This window comes from Protopterus annectens, chromosome 9.part0, assembly GCF_019279795.1.
Source record: "Protopterus annectens isolate FY-2018-M chromosome 9.part0, PAN1.0, whole genome shotgun sequence".
In the NCBI taxonomy this organism is placed as follows: Eukaryota; Metazoa; Chordata; order Ceratodontiformes; family Protopteridae; genus Protopterus; species Protopterus annectens.
This window is the reverse complement of record NC_056743.1, coordinates 1,384,026,046-1,384,046,909: the sequence shown is the minus strand read 5'-3', so window position 1 is coordinate 1,384,046,909 and position 20,864 is coordinate 1,384,026,046. Positions and strand designations below refer to the sequence as shown.

The 20,864-nt window shown below is 38.3% G+C and overlaps 1 protein-coding gene across 1 annotated transcript in view; it reads right to left on the bottom strand.

The window, feature by feature from the left end:
* Positions 1–20,864, bottom strand: part of LOC122810681 (vomeronasal type-2 receptor 26-like) — a 167,567-nt gene that overhangs the window by 103,931 nt on the left and 42,772 nt on the right. The window contains exon 2 of the mRNA XM_044082251.1: positions 19,567–19,690. Within this exon, the coding sequence (XP_043938186.1) occupies positions 19,567–19,690 (124 nt within the window). The remainder of the gene's footprint in view (positions 1–19,566; positions 19,691–20,864) is intronic.

Below are 20,864 nucleotides of genomic sequence, written 5' to 3'. Positions count from 1 at the left end.
AAGGCCTATTAGTTGATAGAGGACACTGTATTCACATAAATCAGTACTGTCATATCTTGATGTAATTGCTGTAAAAATCATGCACCTTATACTTACATTACCAAGTAACAGTATGCAAAGATATGCCATTCATTTGTATTCTTAGACATTTATTTTTTTATTCCGATTTCAACACTTACTTTGGAAATTCAGCAGTTGCAAGAGTTTCAGTTTATGGCTGACTTTGTCTGATGCTAGCAGTACACAGCCACATAGCTAAGTAAAGGCTGTGAGTGTTGCCTGGTATCTTTGTTACTTTATGTATGTGCTTAGGATGAAGGTTTTAGCCCCTTAGGAGGTGAGCATGTGTGCTATCCATTGTCTCTTGGCCAGTGTGAGGCCACATTGTGCACATCTACATCTGCTTGCATCCACACCAGCTGCTGGTTCCATCTCTGACATTTCACCTGTGTGGGGTGACCTTGCTAGCAGTGGTGGGATGTGTGGCCCTTCCCGTTGCTATTTCTGCTAAAGCTGTTTATTCAGGATAATGTTGTTAAGCATGGCATAGACAGTAAATAGTTCAGCACATATACAGGGATTGTACTGCAAGGCTCTCCTAGATGTATCTAGGGACCAGCACTGCAACTTCAGCAGCCCAAACACACGCTCTATAATATTTCTTGTTTGAGAGTGTGCCTCATTATAGCATTCTTTAATTAGTGTGTGTGCATTTCTGATGGGTGTTGTCAGACACAGTTCCAGTACATGACTTGCATCCCCCAGTAAATTACCCTGTGGGATATCTCCCTCTGGTAAACATCTCATGCAGTTGAGTTGTGGTAACTGGCTGGGTTGCCAGCACACACATACACACACACACACACACACACACACACACACACACACATTCATGATGATTCCCTTAGCATTACACATGACCTGGCAGTTTACGGAGTGGTAGCCCTTTTGATTTATGTACACCCTTCCTTGTTCCCTGAGTGGTGCTTTGATTTGTACACGTGTACATTCTATGGTACCCAAGACGTCAGGGTAGTGTACTACAGGGTAGAACTCCTGCATAGTTCTGTCTCTGTCCTCTGGTGTTCAGGTAAAATATATGTACTGACTGGCATGTTGCAGCATAACATTCAGGAATTGATGGAGGATCCTGGATGCTGATGTCTGTGACACCCCCAGTATGTCTCTTGATGGTATCTGGAAGGTTACTGTAGTTAAAATTCTAAGTGCTACACATATCTTAGTTTTCACTAGTATTAGTTGCCCTCAGTTTGCCCTTTCTCTCAGCTGAGGACAACAGAAGTTGCGGAGTTCCTATAATGTGTCTCTGTTCACCCTGTAGCACTGTAGCGCCCTATAATTTCCATCTCATGCAGATTGTAAAAAGTTAAACAGTGGTCTAAAACCCTTCTCCTTCTTGGCTGTGGTCTTCTAGCAGCAGAAGCAGCATAGACATGGGCCTGCTGCACATACACATGAATAAGCACAATGGCAGCCCCTAACATTCTTTCCATGTAGTCTAGTTTCCATGGCTGAATTACAATAGGTTTTGGAATTTGTAGGGAAAACCATCACTGAGACTACATGGTTGCTTTATAGTTGTTGAATAGCTCCTCCATCTTGGATTGGTTGATTAGCATACATTTCAGCTGCTTATGTTGTAATTAACATGCCACAATGTTTACCTTGTTTGTGCAGCTTTCCTGCTTACAAAACATTGCACTATTGCATGTGCATTGTGCCATGATGCACACACGGTTTTAGCGGGCTATGTAGGCTTTATTGAATCTGCACCATGAGCTTTGTAACCCCTGCCTCTCGTCAAACTATTAGATAACCTTAAAGACACAACTTTGTGTACTCATAAAAAGTCTTCTTATCATCAAGAATAAAGTCAGCCCATTTAAATTCATAAATAGTCTTTGCAATTCTGACATTATTTTAAGGAAATTTTAATGCCAATAGGACTATCTCTGTTTATACTCTGTGGATGACTTCCATTAATGAACCAGTATTCCTTGTGAAATATTGGCTGGGATTCAGAAATGTTTTTCACATCATGGTCAGTGTGTTTCTGTAATGACTAGACACAGGCAGGTTGGGTATGATTCAGAGATACACTGAGTGCAAGTGGTGAAACCCAAGAAAATCTATGGGTGGCATAGTATGCAAACGGAGGCAGAAAAGCATGGTAATGCGCAACAGCATTAAAACAAATGCAACTGCAAATCCAAGTGATGGCAAAGACTAATGGTAGAGTGATTCAGAAACATATATATTTTACTCCAAGAGACACAAACTCCAGAGATTTTGACTGTAGATAAAATGTGGAGTTATGGGGAATGGACCATGAAGACGTGCAGGGTAGCTGCTGCAATAGTAAATCAGAATATGCAAAGGGCTGTACTAGCTACTGGTAGTCACAGTGTGGTGCGTCATCACCCTTGGTGGCACCATGTCATCCATCTGTGTATAATATACCATGCCTCCATTATACTTAAATTGTGGCCAACTACCATGTGGAGAGAGGCACCAGGCAGAAGCTGGTAGAGACATGTTGCCATCATATTCAGACTCATGAAATGAGTGGAGTACCTATCCCTGTGGGCAACAAAGTATGCATGGCTTTAAAAATACTGACTACAGGGACCTTTCAGTTACCAGTGGGGAATGTGGCGGGTATGTCCCAGGCATCTGCCTCAAGGATAATTTATCATTTCCTTGATCCATCCATCCACAACCTTTTCTCATTTTTGCAAATGGGTTGGGGTGTCGCTTTAAGTATGACAATCATCTACAGTCAAGGTTTACACAGCCAGGTTGTTAGCTCTACCACAGTAGTTCTTCCACACCACACACTCACACACACACTCACACCTATGGCCAGTTTAGAGTGTCTAATCTGCCTACTGCATGTCTTTGGAATGTGGTAGGAAACTGGAGCAACCGGAGGAAACCCAAGTGAACAGAGGAAAGGCATGCAGACTCCACACAGAAGTCAACCTAGCCAATAATCAAACTAGGGAAACCACTTGCTATGAGGTGACAACACTATCTGCTGTGCCACTGTGCCATCCACTGTGCAGCAATGATCATTCGAACATCTACTGTTATGGTAAGTTCAGCTTACATAGCTGTACTATCTTATGATTAATAATTAGAATTACAAAGAAATGGAAGTGAGGGAAGAAACTTGCAAGGGTAGAAAATGTTAATATTGTAGTTAAGAGGTGAGATATTAAGCAGGTTCAGAGACAACTACATATGACTATCATAAGGTTTATATTAGAAGCATAGAGATGGGGTGGCCAGCAGTGTTGCAAAACTATGTATATGGCTGGAGATGCTAATAAACCAATGCAGAGTGCGTGCGTGTGTGTGCCTTCCATGGAAAGTTGGGTGCCGGGCTGGCAGCTCGACACCGCAAAAACTCTATTGCCAATCATGAGCGGACAGGTGATCCACTGTGGCGACCCCTAACCGGGAAAAGAAGAAAGAAGAAGAAGAAGTTTAGCTACACTTTTTAAATACAGAGGACCACTTGTAGCATTAGGTGATATGATTATATGATTAATGATATTTCTCTAGAGCATAACATTTATTTGAGGGAGTAGTGATGTATTAAGTTTTTAAAGGCTGGGCAATTTTGTAAAGTTAGCAAATTTGGCTATTGTATTACAACACTGCTCAAATATGAAGGATTGTTGTGTAAGGTCATGGAGAGAGTTTTAGCAGAACAGATTAGGTCCGAGTTAATGAACTAGAGTAGCATTTTTTGTAGCAGGGTGGAGATCATTGATGAATATATTGAAAAATATGGGGCCTATTATAGATCCTTGTGGGACAACAATAGTTACTGGCAAAAAGATGTAGAAATTATTTTTCCATTTCACTGCTTGTGCTCTGTTTCAGATGTAGCAATGGAACCACTGCAGTGAGGAGTATGACAGCCCTAAGGATGAGAGTTTATGTAAAAGTTTCTAGTGAGTGACAGTATTAAAAGCTTTTTATAAGTATAGAAAGATGATGTATACTAAGCTTCCCACATTTCTATAGGTGTTGACAGTATTTACAAAATCCAACAAATCAGTATTTATGCTGTGATGAGGAAGGAGGCCATGCTGGTTTGAAGATAGAAGCAGGTTGTGTGTTAGGTAGTTGAGAAGTTGCCTCTGAACACTTTTTTGTTATATTACTGATAGGGACAATAAAATGACAATTGGCCTATAGTTTAACACATCTGTATTGATTCCTCCTGTCCTGTGTATAATGGAATAATAAAGGCTTTATTCTATAGAGACGGGACTTTCAGATACAGATTGATTTATTAAAAATGAAATTGGGTATGTAATAGCCTCTGCTGCCATTTTATGGTATTTTCCAGGTAGGATATTACAGGCAGTTGTAGATTTTGATTTTGAGGTATTTTTGATGATATATGTGAGAACTGGTTCGAGTAGGGACATTAAGAGTTGGTGTAGTCACTTGGTTGGTTAATGACAGTACTGTCTGTATGTAGTGGGCATTTATTTGTTTGGCTTTGTTATCATTTTGTTTGTGTGTGTTTGTTGTTGGCTGTGTAAGTGTCCTGGATTTGAGAGTTTATTGATGGAGGCCCAAAATTGTTTTGAATTATTAGTGTGTACATGTTTTGGATGGTTGAGCAATAGGTTTTCTTATGATTGGTAATAAGTTTTGTTAGGTTTCTTAGTTATCATCTTAGCTGTCTATATTTTAGTAAATTAGTAGCTGTTATTATTTTTTGCCTAGACATTCCAGGCTTTGACTTTTTGTTTCACAATTTGTTTAGGTCAGGATAACCATGGGGCAGGGCTGGCTTTGACTCTCTTTTTGTTCGGGGATGTGGGGATGGCTAATGTGATTAAAACACCAGGAAGATTTATGTGAACTCAGAGACAGTGTTCTGTATGGGGAGAGTCTTTAGTCATTCCCAGTTAAGAAGATGTAGTTCATAGGTTCATAGGTTCATACTAGGCTATCTGCCCTAGGGCATTTATAAGCCTAGCCAGAGTGTGTTTGGCTTTCGCCACCCATTTTAAATTAATTTTGCTGTGCCCTTTTTCGAGGTTAGTATACTGTGTCTCTGTCTAACAGTGACACAGAAGTGATACCCGGGGTAAACCTACGATCTCCCATCCACTCATCAAGATTCCTCTTGAAGAGAGTCAATGAGGGACTCTGCCTAACCTGGACTGGGATTTTATTCCAGAGTGAAGGGAGCCTCTGGGTTATGAATCTGTCCCTCCAGCATGTCAAATGTATCTCACAGCTGAAAAGCAGCAGTGAGCCTTTAAATGAAAGTTTTAAACAGCTAAAGTAGCCTCTAGAAAAAAAAGAGTTTAACTGCAACAAGTTATCAGAAATAAACAATCCAACAGATGCTTAACAAAAGTGGACAATTTCCAGTTAATACCTCACACACAGTGAAACTAGCTAGAAAAATACACAGTGCACAAAGTGCTATAAATAACAAAGAAATAAAGAACAAAATAAACAAAAAACAGGATACTTAATGTTATATATTATAGCTCCGAGTTTCCTCAGTGTCCTTCCTTCAATCAGTTCAGTGTATTAATAAATGTATCTTCATAAAAAGTAGTATGTTTGCCGTCGAGACTGCAATGATTTGTTTTGGAGCTGTTGCTTTGGTGCCTTATGGAGACTAGTTTGTTATCACTTCAGCTGTCTGATAGAGTTCCACTGTATGACACTTTATTTGGAAAGGAAATCAGGATCCAGTCAAGGGCTGATTGTATGGCTGTGGCTTTGTAATGGGTAGTTGGTTTAATTAGAAGAGAACATATACAGATTGTATTATTGCTTGGATTTTCAGATTAATGGTTTGACAATCTATATTAACAATGCTTGGTATTACGGTATCATGAAGGACTCTGGAGAAGGCCCATCAAGGATTATCTTTCAGTGTCTTAGCATTGTTACCTGGGGTATGTATTTATAACTGCATCTATCTATCTACGACATATGTGTGTGTATACATATATATATATATATATATATATATATATATATATATATATATATATATATATGTGTGTGTGTGTGTGTGTGTGTATACATATATATACTCATGACTGCAATTGTCTTTAGCAGTTAGCAGGACGTCTGAGCTAAAAGACGTTGGCTGGAAAAGGAAGACATCTGGTGTGCTTTTGTAAAAAATAGTGACACCACCAGCTTTTTTGTTGCCCCCCACCCCCATCTTATAATGGTATTTTTTTCTTTCTTTTTTTTAATTTCCTGACAGAAACAGGTTTCTGAGGCACCTAAGATCGCTGGAATGTGTAGCAGTTGGTTAATGGCTGGATAATGCACTAGTGTCCTCAGTTTCTTCACTGGCCTCTAATGTGAGGTGAGTTGAGCTTGGGTAGGCTAAGGTGGATCTTGTAGAGTTGGTGCCAGTTGATGGTCAGCTGAATGGAGGGGAAAAGGCTCTAACCTTTAAATGGCTTAGTTATTGATATTGTCCATCACTGGCAAACATGAACTCTTTAAAAACACTCCTTACTCCCTGCATTCCAGCTCATCTCTAATACTAAAACAATACTAATTCTCACTTGCCATATGTGAAAATTCATTCTATGAACATGTCCCTCCATCTTAGAACAAGTTACTTAAAGAAATTGCAACACAGGATAACCTTACCCATTAAAAAAATGAAGGAAGAATAGCAAGGCACATGCTTTGAAGATACTGATTAATATTAACCCCCCTCATTCACCTTATCTTATCCACTACTCACCACTTTGGATATCAGGTTGCTGAATTATGTCTTTTATGAGGATCATATTTCAGACTCTTGTAAATAATGTATACATTGGCCAACACAAGGAAAAACAGAATTTTACATTTCTTTTCCTTCTCCCTCTCTCTTTCTCTTTTTCCCCTCTGTTTTCTCACTGCCCTTCACTTTCTTAGGTTATACTTGTACTTGCTTGAACATGTGAAGTTTATCTTTGTATTTTCTGTTTCTTACACTGTACTTGCCTTTGTTTTCCCCAAAATTATGTATCTTGATGTAAATATTGTAATGTAAACTTGTGCCTTTGCCAATTGGCTTAGGTAGTGGCTGAATAAAAGATCTGGTACCAGCTCAAATTTTATGTTAAAAAAATAAATAAATAAATAAACCTGTGAATGCATGTAGATTACAAACATGTGGTAATATTGGATCACTGTTACTCACACCACCGTGGGCCACACAGACTGATACAGGTCGATTTTATACATGGCTTATTGGCACATATGTACCTTGTGATGCAAGTTGTCTCTGTTGCAGTCCCAATATCTCTGGATGACAGATATGCATATGTGCTTTTCTGAGTCAATCAGTCAAACTAGTGAGTCACCATCTTACAGTAATTAAATATGAATGACAGATAGGCATATGTGCATTTGTGAGTCAATCAGTCAAACTAGTGAGTCACCATCCTACAGTAATTAAATATGAATGACAGATAGGCATATGTGCATTTGTGAGTCAATCAGTCAAACTAGTGAGTCACCATCCTACAGTAATTAAATATGAATGACAGATAGGCATATGTGCATTTGTGAGTCAATCAGTCAAACTAGTGAGTCACCATCCTACAGTAATTAAATATGAATGACAGATAGGCATATGTGCTTTGCTGAGTAAACCATTCATATTACTGAGTCACTGTCCAACAGTAATGGAGCATGCAAGTACAAACTTGGTGCATCCCCTGTAGACACCTGGGTAGTTGCACCAGCCCAGACCTCACCATCAATCCACCACCAGGTATGAGCATTCCCTGAGCATCCATGGAGAGGAATACCACAACTGCATTGGTGGTCTACTCCTTAGGGTCAACCAGCCTCTAGCAATCTGTTGCATCTCAGTCTTGGCGTGCAGAACCATATGAGTGATCTCTCTTACCTGTACTACTGTCCATACCTCATCTGGTCACAGTACCTCTCAACTTTCCAGATTTTCACAGACTGTCCAGATTTTTGCCTCTATTTTTGGTCTGTTTTTCATAAAAGTTGTGGTTTATTGGCAAATCACTGAGGATTTATCCTTAAATAATGACAGACATTTGAGTTTCAGACTTTATACCACTCACAAAATGTATGTTAACACACAACCTTATCTGGCACTCTAACAAATTTCTAAGTTTCTAAGTGCAGTGTTTAAAATCTGTCCCTATTTTTGGATGTTTGGCCTCCCATTATTTTAGGCTTTGCTCAGATTTCTTGTGCTAAGAGATTGAGAGGGATGCTTGTCCAGGAGACCTTTTCTGCTTTCTCCTTCTCAAGGATACATCTGGCATGTATGCTACAGGGCCTGTTGTGGCTCCTCCATCTCCAATGTAGTCAACGTTTACAGTTGCTGATTTCCTGGTCCCATGAGGTGACTTGTTCACCTGACTATCATACACATGGATCAGTCTGTGCAAGCAGACATGACTGTCCATGCCAGCAGACAGTTATCTCAGTACTGTTCTCTTCTGCTGGCCACAGTACTATGTGCTGGTATGCTGTCACCATTTAACATCGTGCAACAGTATGGCAGTAATGGGCATGATAACAATACTCGGTCTAAATTGTGTTGACAACAAAGGCTGCAAACTACATAATGAGGGCCCTGCTGCATGTCTTGTAGTTTGTGCGTGTATGGTATGCTATTGCAAACACAGCAGGACATTTACCCTGCCTAATCTCTTTCCCTGTTTCCTATCAGATTCAGTGCCCCCTCTCACCACAAGACTGCAATGTGTTCTGCCCTGTACACTGTTCCCTGTTTGGGCGATTGCCCCCAGAGCATGTCATTTCCCTGTCATGTATTGTGCTGTGTTACTCCACAAACTCCTGTCTACTGTAACTGTCCCTGTTGTCTCTATGCACCTAGTTGGCTCATTGCAGTTTTAAGGTTCATCACCAGTGCTCCTATATGCTATTTGTTTGATTATACGGCAGTACACTTTGTTATCCATTATATTCCTAACCCTAAGTTGCTTATCATAATACAGTCTCCCGCAATATGGCAGTTACATTTTTTACTATGGTAATGTGGTTCTCATAGTACAGTACTTATGTTAATGAGTTGATTTAATGTGGTAATTTCAAAATCAAAGGTGTAACACAAGAGATTATTAGTCACAGTCTCTGTTACCATGATTATATCTCCTGTTTCTAGTCTGGGAGGTTATGTTCATAGTGCACTTGTGCATTGCCACTGAGAAGCCCATATCAAAGCCTTGCCATCCTGGTGCCTCTTTGCATTGAGCAACCATCCTGTCCAAAGACACATATCATGGGGTGTCCACTATGTACGGCCATGCACAGTAGGCAGCCATTTTTCCTCATTGTTCTGACCTGCAGCATAGACATGACCTCTTTGGATACTGATGTCAGAGTTCCCATCTGGTGCAGCCAGGAAACCAAGCTCTTCTTTCACTTGCTGCATAGAGACCATAGGAAGCACTTGCTGGGGGGAGTATGATAGCCGCTCTATAAAACTGATGCCTGGCATTAATTTGCTGAGTAATGCCACTGACATTACTTATACTGGTGAACAGTGCAGGCACGGATGCAGTGTCCTGCAGATGTGTCACCCAGACCTGCTCCACTAGTGGGAGACCGAACTTAGGAAAAGGCTGTTACTTATTATTGTAGGCTTTCTGTACTTGGTTTGGTACAGTGCCATTTGGCTAACACCAGAATCTGTAATTGCCTTCTGTTGTCAGGGATATGCTCTGCTGGTTAGTGCTTATTTTATGTTTTACAGTGACTGAAGAGACTGAATCCAAATGCATGGTTTGCCTAAGGAGATAAGACAAGCTCTTGAGACAACATGGGAAGCATAGATTATTGCAGTTTGTACTGCACTATTTTTAATAAAGTGTCATAAGTGTGCGCTAATATGTTGCATTTGCCTGACTATTGCTTTTTCCTAGTTTTTGTCTTTCTACATGGTCTGCTGTGGTACCAGCAGAAATAAGGCAGCAGTCACTGAGCTTTGCACCAGCCACCATCCCTGCTGCTAGGTGCTCAGCAGTCCCCAGGTCTGTCTGCAGAGTGATGATGGTCACACTGAGAAAAGTGACCTGTTGGGTTACATAATGGCCTTTGTGACTACCACTCAGGAGGAAGAATGAAGGTTCATCTTCTCAGTGTGGTCCAGAAGAGGTCCTCCTGAATCAACCAGCATTAAGTTAAGCAGCTGGTGATGGCTGAGGTGGACTGGTAGCTAGATGCTTGTATCAGCACCTTGAAGCATATCCTTGTGTGGCTGATTGAGTCACATGGTCAGCCCCCTCCCATTCATCAGGCTACAAGAAGCAATGCTCATCCCTGATGTTAGCCATGGAGGTGACTGGCACCTGTGTGGCTTCTACCTTTGCTCTTGTCAGGCAAACCCTCTGTATCCTTCATTCTCTATTCACTGTAACTGAGTATCACTTCCTTAAGTGTCTCTCTCTCTCTGCCCTCTGTTTGTAATCCAGTCTTCTCCATCAACAGTTATCAACATTCTTTTATTCTGCATTTATCCACTATCACCCCCTCCTGTGTTCATGCCTCCACTCTCAGTCTTTGTCTGAACAATGTGTTTATTTGTATTATCTGCTTCCTTTCCTCTGCACTCCTTCCTCCTCACACTTGCTCAAGTACTACATTTTCCCCTCACCTATCTACCCTTCATTCTGCCCTTCTTTGTGTTCTTCTGCTTGATGTTCCACATTTCTACCTTTGCTACCACCCCTTTCCTCCCCAGGTATATGATTAAATGACTTGGAATTTTGTTGTGATGGCCTTGTATGGGCTGTTGTTGGCATCCTTGTTGCAGCTGTGGGAAACCTCATTCTGTATGTTGAATGCACAGAGCATTGGGCACATCACTTACCTGTTATTTTCCCATGGGTCATGTGACTGTTCATAAAATGGCCTTTCCTGCAGCACAGTTACTGCCATTTTTATGACTGTGATATGCTAGAACTCATGCATTCCTAACCAGTATTGGGTCACATCATCCTACGCACTCCACACTATTAAGTGCTGCACAATGGTGTTAAAGGTTCATAGGTCTATAGGGTTAGAGGTGTATACTAGGTTAACAACCACTAGGAACCTTTTAAGCCTAGTTGTGTAACCCATACGTGACCCACAAATTTGATTTATATAGGAGTGGTTTACTGACTGTTTCTGTCCATCAGAGGTATAGGTGCCAGACCATGGGAGAATTTCCAATTACCCATCCAGTGGTCCAAGTTGCATTTAAATAATGTTAGAACAAAACTTTGCTTCACATGAATGGGGAGACTGGTCCACAGAAAGGGAATTCTCTGAAAAACATATCTGTTAGTCTAACATGTCCTATTTACGCTACAAGCAAAGCATAGGTCTTTTGATCTCATAGTTCTGATGCTGTTTGTTTTGTAGATGTGCAAATGGTTCATCAAAACAGGGTCCAGGGATGCATACCTCAGGCAACAATCACCTCTCTGAAGTCTGTATGATACTAAGTAAAGAGACAGGACTTTGAGGTGATCAGCATAGGACATTTTGTTTACACCACATATTATTTTTATAAGGAACCTTTGTGTTCATTCTAGTTGCTGTATGTGTCTGGTCAGGTACATAGTGAAGGAGGAATTATATTCTATGATGGGCCTGATGAAAGCTGTGTAGAGTGGTATAATGACCTCTCTGGACCTAGATGCCATGCCCTTACTCATAAATTGGGCAGCATAGAAAGATTTTCATACTACCATAGGCACATGCTGGCTGAAGGCTAGGTTACTATCTACAAGGGTTCCAGATCTCTGAATAGTGAATCAACTTTTAGGGGAGATTTATTGATGATGTAATTACTCTTGGTGGCCAACTTCCCAAAAGGTACTATAATGCATTTCTTGGCATTAAGTTTTAAGCCATGGCTTTGGCACCAAGTGTATGTCTGTCTGTGTTAGACTTTCCTGAGGAGTGTTTTCATCTTGGGGGAATTCAATGACTGCTCCCAGTTTGCAATCATCTGCAAACCTGTTCAGCCAGAAGAATTTTAACATTGGCTTTGACCTCTGAGAAATAGATGTCAAAGAGCCACAAGTCCAGCACAGAGCCTTGAGGGACTCCACTGATGATAGGCCTTTTTGTGGAGATGGCCTTACTGATTCTAATCTCTTGGGTCCTATTTGTGAGCCGGCTAGTTATCCAGTGAGTTATATAGGGGTTTATACCTAGTTCCATAAGTTAGTTAACAATGCCCAAGTGGGATATTGTATCAAATGCTTTAGCTGGATGTAGGTAGGCAGTATGCACCAGTTTCCTCTCATTCATTGTGTTAGTAACATTTTCAAAGACGTCTACCAGGTTCAGTAAGTATGACAAGCCAACTGGGATGGGTCCAGTGTCTGGAGGTCTCCTATGTCCTTGTTGATAATTTCTGTGATAATATTTTCCATGGCTTTGCAAATACGACTAGTCAGACTAATGGTCTGTAGTTTCCAGGATCTGTTGAAGGTCCTCTGTTATGAAGGGAAATGACAGTTGCAGTCCTCCATTCTCATGGCACAAAGTCTGTTTGAAGGCTATAGTTAAATAGTGACTCCAGAGGTCATGATATGTCATATTTTAGACTGTTCAGGTGGCATCCCATGATGTTATCAGGGCACACTGAGGCTTTGTTCTTGACTTCTGTGAGCATAGCCAGGACATGCTTCCTAGTTATAGTTGGACTGGTAATGTTTGAGGGTATTTCTTTAGGGATGGTTGGGGGTGAGAGGGGTACAGTTGAAACTGAATTTGTCTACTCACAGGTTCACTATATCACCAGCCTCAATGTGGCACCAATAACCACCAGTTCTGCACATTGCTGTGTGTTGCCCTTGAAATTTCTGACATAGCAGAAGAAAGCCTTATGGCTATCTTTCACCTGGGAGGCTATCTTAACCTCAAAGATGGCTTTTTTTGACATAATAAGCTTCTTAGTTGCCTATTTAGTTTGATGAGAGATGTTTTATCTTTATGAGAATTACCCTTCCCGAATTTTGGCATATCGTCTATAGTATTTGTGTTGTATATCCTGTTTAATTTGGGATGCCACCAGGGTGGTTTGTTTCTGGGGCTAGTTCTAGGCTTACTTCTGGTAGGTACAGTAGCCTGTATGCAGCCATTGACATGGCTGTACAAAGTTTCTGAGAGCAGCATATGTTGCTATGTTCTTTAGATTTGCAAAGGCTTGAATTTTGACAAAATAAAATCACTTAAAAAAGGTAGCTTGCTTTTGAATAGTTCCTAACTTTTACTGGTTTTACTGGGGTGAAAGAGTTTGTTTTGGTCTCAAAGGAGACAACTTTATAGTCAGACCTTTCCAAAGAGGAAGAGACATGGGGGGGTGCAGCATTCTCCCACATTTGTGAGTATGAGGTCCAGTATGTTGGAACGTATAGTGGGCGTATCTACTATTTGGTTAAAGGTGTTTATATTTACGAAGTCCAGGAATTTCTGTGCCTATAGATTTGAGACTGTGCAGGATTCCCAGCCTATACAGGGGTAAGTAACTCTCCTATGAGTATGCATTTTGAGCTTCTTGGAACATGGAGGGTGACCTATAGCTGGCTGGGATATGGTACAGAATTTTGTCTATAGTAATCTGCACACGGAGGATCTCCAGTGCATCATCATGTTTGACCAATGCACAGATATGTTTGTTACTGATGTATTTTGAGATACCTCTACCTTTATCTCTTGTCTGTGCAGCTACTAGTCTGAAATTGTGGAAGGCATTGCAACTTTGCACTGCCGGAATACTATCTGTCTCTTTAAACTATTTCTCATTAACTGCACCGATGTCTGTATTCTCAAATGAGAGTAGGGCTTAGAGGGAGGGTAGCTTTTTATTAAGCTGACAGCACTGAGTGGTAACACCTTGAGGTTTGGTTAAGTTGATTATGCTGTGTTGGTTGGTTTCTTACTTCATTCAGTATCCCCTCTATGTCTACAGTTAAGAGAGTTAACAATGGTGTCCTCAGGGTTTTGTTATTTAGCTTTTTTATTTAATGTTTTGTATCCTCACTGCCTGTAAATGAACAAATCAGAATTGGAAAAGTTGCAAATGACATTAAGCTAGGGACTACTGTGATGTGCTTAAATGACCATAAAGCTATTCTACATTTCATGGATTAACTATTTACTTTGGCAGCTAAAAGCTGTATCTCATTTAATACTAATAAGCACAAAGTAATGCATTTGGCTCTAGGAACAAGTAATGCCCATTATGCACTGACTACCAAACTCTGAGAACTAATCTAATTAAAGATCTTGATGTTATTGTTGATAATAAGCTTGATTTTAAGGCTAATGCATGTCTTATTTTAAAAAGGTGTTTTATGTTATTAGAAACATATATTGTCTGGGAAAGCAATGACTATGATACCCCTTTGTTAAAAGTCTAATGTTCCCTGACTTTGAATATTGTGGTACTGTGTCTTCTTGCAATGTGGCATGTATTAGAAGGACAGACAAGATTTATAGGTTTTATACTAAAAATTAAGACTAGGTATCATACAATGAACATCTGTCTGCTTTACAACTAGAAGTGTTTTTATAGGTCATTTAGGGGAGACCAGATTATGGTGTTTAAGTGTGAGAATGAATTACTTTACTCAGCTGTTAGTTTTTAATTCACGTCTCAGAATGTGTAGGCTAGAAGCAGTTCATTATTGATTACTACTGAAAAATCTTTAAAGACAGGCTTAAGGAATATTTTATGTTCAATTTCTCCAAATATTTTGGTTTTCTAGTATTGTGATGGACATGAACACCATTCCTAATTCAGGATTTGATTAGAGTGCATGAAATTAGTATTGCTTCAGTCTTTGATGTTTGCCAAGAGTGCTCTTCTCAGCACCTGCAATGTACAAAGAATTGCCTCTTTCTGCAGTTCCACTGGAGTTATATGAATCGGTAGCATATGTAAGTATGATTGCATCTCCTAGTATTTTATTATATGAATTGGGAGCATACTTAAGTATGACTGCATTTCCTGGTATTTTATGATCTTTGTGTGTGTGTCTGGATACAGGATAATCTCTAGGCGTAGCTATTTCATTGATTAATGATTATTTTGTCCTTTTCTCTTTGACTACTATACCAGGGTTCTTGTTTCTGCTCTCTTATTTGTTAATATTAGATAATCACATGTGATCAGAACTTCTCAATCTTCAGTAATTCTTTGCAGTTCATGGTTTCAATGCTTCTGAGCTACCTGTTTGCTGTAATGTTTGCACAGCCCAATGCAACAGTCTTGCCATAGTTTTGCACTTTCATTATGCAGCCCCTCAACCATGAGGATATTGTATACAGCAACAAGAACAAGACACGTAATTGTTCTAGTTCTGTAGTCGAGAACCTACATTTGTCTTTATCGCTTGCATTTTCTATTGACACTGTAAAGCAGCATGTACACACCTCACTGTCTTGTGCTGCCAGTGTTGGTCTTTTCATCTTTTGGTTTAAATTCACCTCTCCCTAACCATTCATACATTAAGTACTGGTCAGTATGTCATTGTTCCAGGAATTCTCCCTACTCACTACCATAATTGCGGGCTTTCCCATTTTCCTTCCTTTCCTTCTGGTCATGTTCTTCATATTCCTTCATTTGTTTTTGCTACTTTCTGTAATCACTTGATTTTTGCCTACGTCTGATTTGATTTCCATTCCCACCTCTTTCCAAATTGCTGACAATAGTCTCAGCAAATATATCATCTTAGACTTGTTTTCTTCATGTTTTAGAATTCTCATTTGGATCTGATGATGCCAACAAATATGCATGCAGTCCCATGACTGCAGACCTATACATATAGTCAATTTCAAGGAAGCCCATACCTCCTATAGAATGAGGGATGCATAATCTTGCTATGCTCAAGTTGTTATATGTCATGAGAAGAGCATGAAGCATTTTTCTTATTTTATTGTCCATCTAATCCAGTACTGTTTGGGGCCAGTCAGTCATACCAAAGCTATAAGTTAGAACAGGCAAAGCAAGCTGATTTATAGCTTGAATTTTATTCCTAAATGTCAAGACATTTTTCAGTATTACTTTTAGTCTTCTAAAATATTCTTAATTTTGTTCTCATCTGTTCATGTTCTATTGCTGGCCCTTCATATGTTCCAAATATTTATATACACCCTCCTGTTCAAGTTCCTTTATATATTGCATTCTTCGCCCAAGTTATTTTCTTGGTGTTTTAGCTTTTCTGCTATAAATGCTGGTTTTGCACATTTATCCAGATCAAGTGTCATTCAAACATCCCCTTTCACCTTCTCTTCTTCTGTATACCTACATCATATGGTCTCTATCCCCTCTATTAAATTTATACTTTCTGCTATATCTTGATAAACTTTCTCCGTAAGATTTTCTTTTACATAACACATGCCAAAGTTTGATTTATTCCTCATTTATGCTTTTCTATATGCCTCCTTTGTTAATTACCTGTAATTCCTTTATAGCTCATTTTTCTTTATTTGCTAACTCAGTGAGAGATTGCTATCTATTATTGTAACAAGTCTATTAGTGTAAAGCTTATAATATATTTACATACTCACATTTTATTTCCTTATTTCTTATCTTCTCTGTAAATCAGCTGCTATTTTCTCTTGTGTTCTTAGTAATTGTATGCATTATGTAAATGTATACCAGATGCCTATTGTGCTCCTAATTGTAAATTTTATACTAAAAGTAAATCCAATGCTCCATATATTTTCGGTGTTTTTTCTGTTGTGGATCCTTTTTCCCCAGGCCTCTACTGAAAATGAGTTTCTGAACTAAACAGACTTTCCCAGTTACCAAATGTCAAATCAAAACAAAAATAATAAATAATATTATCTGAGAACATCTTAATCATTTGCAGTTATGCTGTCAAGTGCCTCTTAAATCATCCACAAAAAAATAGATTTTTTTTAAATTAAGCTGTAATCATAGCCTAGTCTGTTAAGTAAACAGGTTATTAGGCTAAGATCCAGTCAAAACATCAGTGGTGACAAGTACTCACCCCTCTTTGGATGTTTTCCCTTGGAATAATAGTTTGTCATTTACTATAACTTAGTTGTAAAGTGATTTGCCACTGTTTCAGTCTCTACAGTGTTATTGATCAGTATATGATTTATCTTATACAGCAGTAAAAAGTATTTGTAGCTTTCAATTGTTTTTTTTTTTATAATCTAGTATGCAATACTTAAGTTCTGTTTCTTTTTGCAGTTCTTTATTATGACTTTGTTTAATAATACATTATTGTTTACTCCACATAATTTTCTTTTTCTACCTTTGTGTTCTACTGGCATAATTAAATTTATTTCCTGTGAATGTATGTAGATTATGGAGTTACATATACTTGAGCATAACATATGCAATAAACTTTAATGCCTTTAAAGTCATGCTTGATAACTGGCTTGCAATCACACAAGAGGTTCTTGAGTCTATGCTCATGATTAAAAGTATAGCATCATAACACTGGAAATGTTTATTTTTCCTGATGATTAGAGCATTGTGGTAATATTTTTGTCATTTGCATGTTTTACTTACATCCTGACATTTCAGAAATGATCAGCCTATTTTACACTAACTTGGCAAAGTGTTATGGATCAAAAAAATATCAATAACAAAGTTTTATGGGTCTGAAATTATTAACAGCTAATGTATATATCCTTATGACTAGGGATAAAGCAATGATACACATGGACCATTTTCAGACACATCCAGAAAGCACTGTCTGGAAAACTGATTTGTTCAGTCACATAGTAGGAAATGGAGACTGAAAGAATCAAACTATTGACAAAAGGATGTAGCTCATTACTGATCATACTCTTAGTCACAAAGTCACCTGCATGCATATTCATTTATGACCATTCAATAGGTATGATTTTATTATTCATAGACTCCTGATCTTCACCTGTATGGTCAACAAGTACCCACTTTCTCTTGCTCTACACATGGCCTGCCAACAAGCAAACATGTCTGCCAAGTTTATTCTTGAACTACAAAAGTTCTTTATTGCTACTTGGAGTAAGTTAGGTTTTGATGTCTTTACCCTTTTGCAATAATACCCATTAAGAAATGAACTCATCATGAAAAGAACATTAAACTTTATGTATAACTGAGTCAGTAAATATACTTGAGTATTCATTACAGTCATCCTTTTATGTCATACACCTGCTATGGCAACATCTTCTGTAATAACGTAAGCAACATTTGGTAAATGGTTTCATTTTTTTCCTTATCTCTTATGGATAAACGACTAAATCTATCGATTTCTTCTTTAGAATTTTTGTAGCATCTAAATTATTAGTGTACTCATAAAATGACATTAATCTTGTTACACCATGTATTACTCAATGTGCAAGAAGTGGCTGTTGCTGAGTATGACATTTATTTGGGTCTGCTTGGAGAACTTGAAGTGTAACCCACTGACAGCAAACTTGACAAAATCTATTCAGACAACATATGCATAGGAACTACAGGTGTCATTAGTAGCAAAGTGGTTTTACAGGGGACAACACCCTAACCCCTCCCCTCTAGTAGCTTTTAAAGCTAAGTGACATGCATAATTAAAATATAACGGCAAATAAAATAATAAATATAAACAATAAAAGTTAAAGTATGATAAAATGAAAACTTATTAAATACTTATACAAATAAAATACAACTGTTGCTAATTAAAATAACTGACCATGATTGACGTGATGAGAAAACAGTATATCTGCTAATCAGCAGTACTACACTGTTATATATACTTATTCATCCTAACACTGTGGTTACACATTTGTAGGGTGGGGGAAAAAAAACACCCTGCAAGTGTATTAAAAAGCTTGCACAACTGCACTCTCACAGTACATCTGGCCTAATAAATGTAAAAATATTCTGGAAGTGTAAATTGAAAAGTTAGGATATAAGAGATTGCACTGAGGAAGTTTCCATTTATCAAATGGAGGATGTTGCCATTTAGATTATTTAGCACATTCTAGTTACCGGACAGTAGATTAATTTCACTCTTCAATGTTAGATGATATACTCTGCAGTGTTTTTAGTAGTCACCATCTGGTTAATTCACTTTGTTTTGCTATAGCTACAGTGTTTTAAGTAATATATTCTCACTGTCCATTACTAATTAGAAACAAATTACAAGCATCAGTTATCCAAGTTTCAATATGAAAACCGTAACACCATATTTGACTGGAGTTCATAGCCAGCACTATTTACTTAAAAAATATTTTACATGCAAGTAAGAGTTAAATGTCATCATTTAGGTTTAGATATATTAAATTTAATGTGAACCACATTTAGTACACAAATGTAATCCTTGTAATAGTTTTGATAAAAATATGTATGTTTTCTTCAACAAAATACTTTGCATTTAGTTGAAAAGCTCAACTGTTCTTTCCATAGGTATCAGGATTTCAACAACAATTCAGTTTAATGCATGAATAGATATCTTTATCAGGAAACATAAACACCTATTAGTAATAACAACAAAGAAATCAAATAACACAAAGAGAAACATATTTTACCTGTTTCATTTGCAATTGCTCCATTAGAACACTGAAGGCAGTCATAGCAACAGGCTGGCTGTCCCTCTTTGATGACTTTCCTGTATCCTAGTGGGCAACGTTCACTGCATACAGAAGGTGGTACCTAAGTGAGAGGTAACATTTACATAATAAAAAATAACCTTTTATTAGACAAAATGGCATACAGCTTTATAGCATTAAACATGAAGCAGGTAAGGTACAAAAAGGAACTCTTTTATACACAGATGGAACAAAGACAGACTAAATGAAATAATAGAGCAGTTTATTATAAAAGTGAAGAGACAAGTTAGAAATACATTTCAGATTGTAAACTAAACACTCATCAGCTACACATAACCTCTTCCCTTTGCACTATAACTTCTCATTCTTCTAGAAGCACTTTTGTCATCACTTTTACAGATTTATTTTATTTTATTTTACATTTGTTAACCGGGCTAGTCTAGCTGGATATATCTCCATTTTCAGTAGAGGCCCGGGGAGAAAAGCTCCACATAGAACATAACAGTGAGACATACTTTTAATAAACACAAAGAATACAAGTAAGACAACAATCGTAAAAAACAAGAATGAGTACAAATTGCTAATAATAAACTAGGCGAATCAAATTCACAAAAAGAAGGTACATTATCATTAAAAGTCCTGACTAGAGATAGGACAGTTTCAAGGGTTACTTAATACATTCCATACAGGCTATACCATAAGGCTCCTACTACAATAATAAAAAAAGAATGGAAAGAGAAGGAGGAGGAATTAAGTAATGTGAGAGGAAAGGAATGAGATAGTAGTCAAGAGATGAGAGAAAAAAGAGAGACTAACAAGAGGATATGGGAAAGGTAAGAAAAATAGGTCAGAACAACGAGTGAATTGAAGTGAGAGGAAAGGTACATGCTAGATATAAAGCACCAGGAGAGGTTAAAGGTCAGGAGAGGGGTGTAGAAAAGTTAGTCAGGAGTATTACAAGAGCAAAGCCAGTGATTTTGGAAGTACAGTTTGATTTGTTGTTTGAAGAGGGGTAGGGATGTGATTAGTGTTATATCCCTAGGTAGAGAATTCCATACTTGGCCTGTGGTATTAGTGAATAGTGAGTCACCAGCTAAGTTGTGAGCTTTTATAGGTTTGGTCAAGAGTTTAGAAGAGGAGCGAAGAGAGGTAAGATTGTTATAACGGGGTAAAAGCTGTGAAAGAATTGGAGTGTTATTAGGTTGGTACAAAATTTTGTGTGCAATAGAGAGTTGTGTCAGTGTAAGATAGTTTTGTAGTTCTAGCCAGCCTAGAAG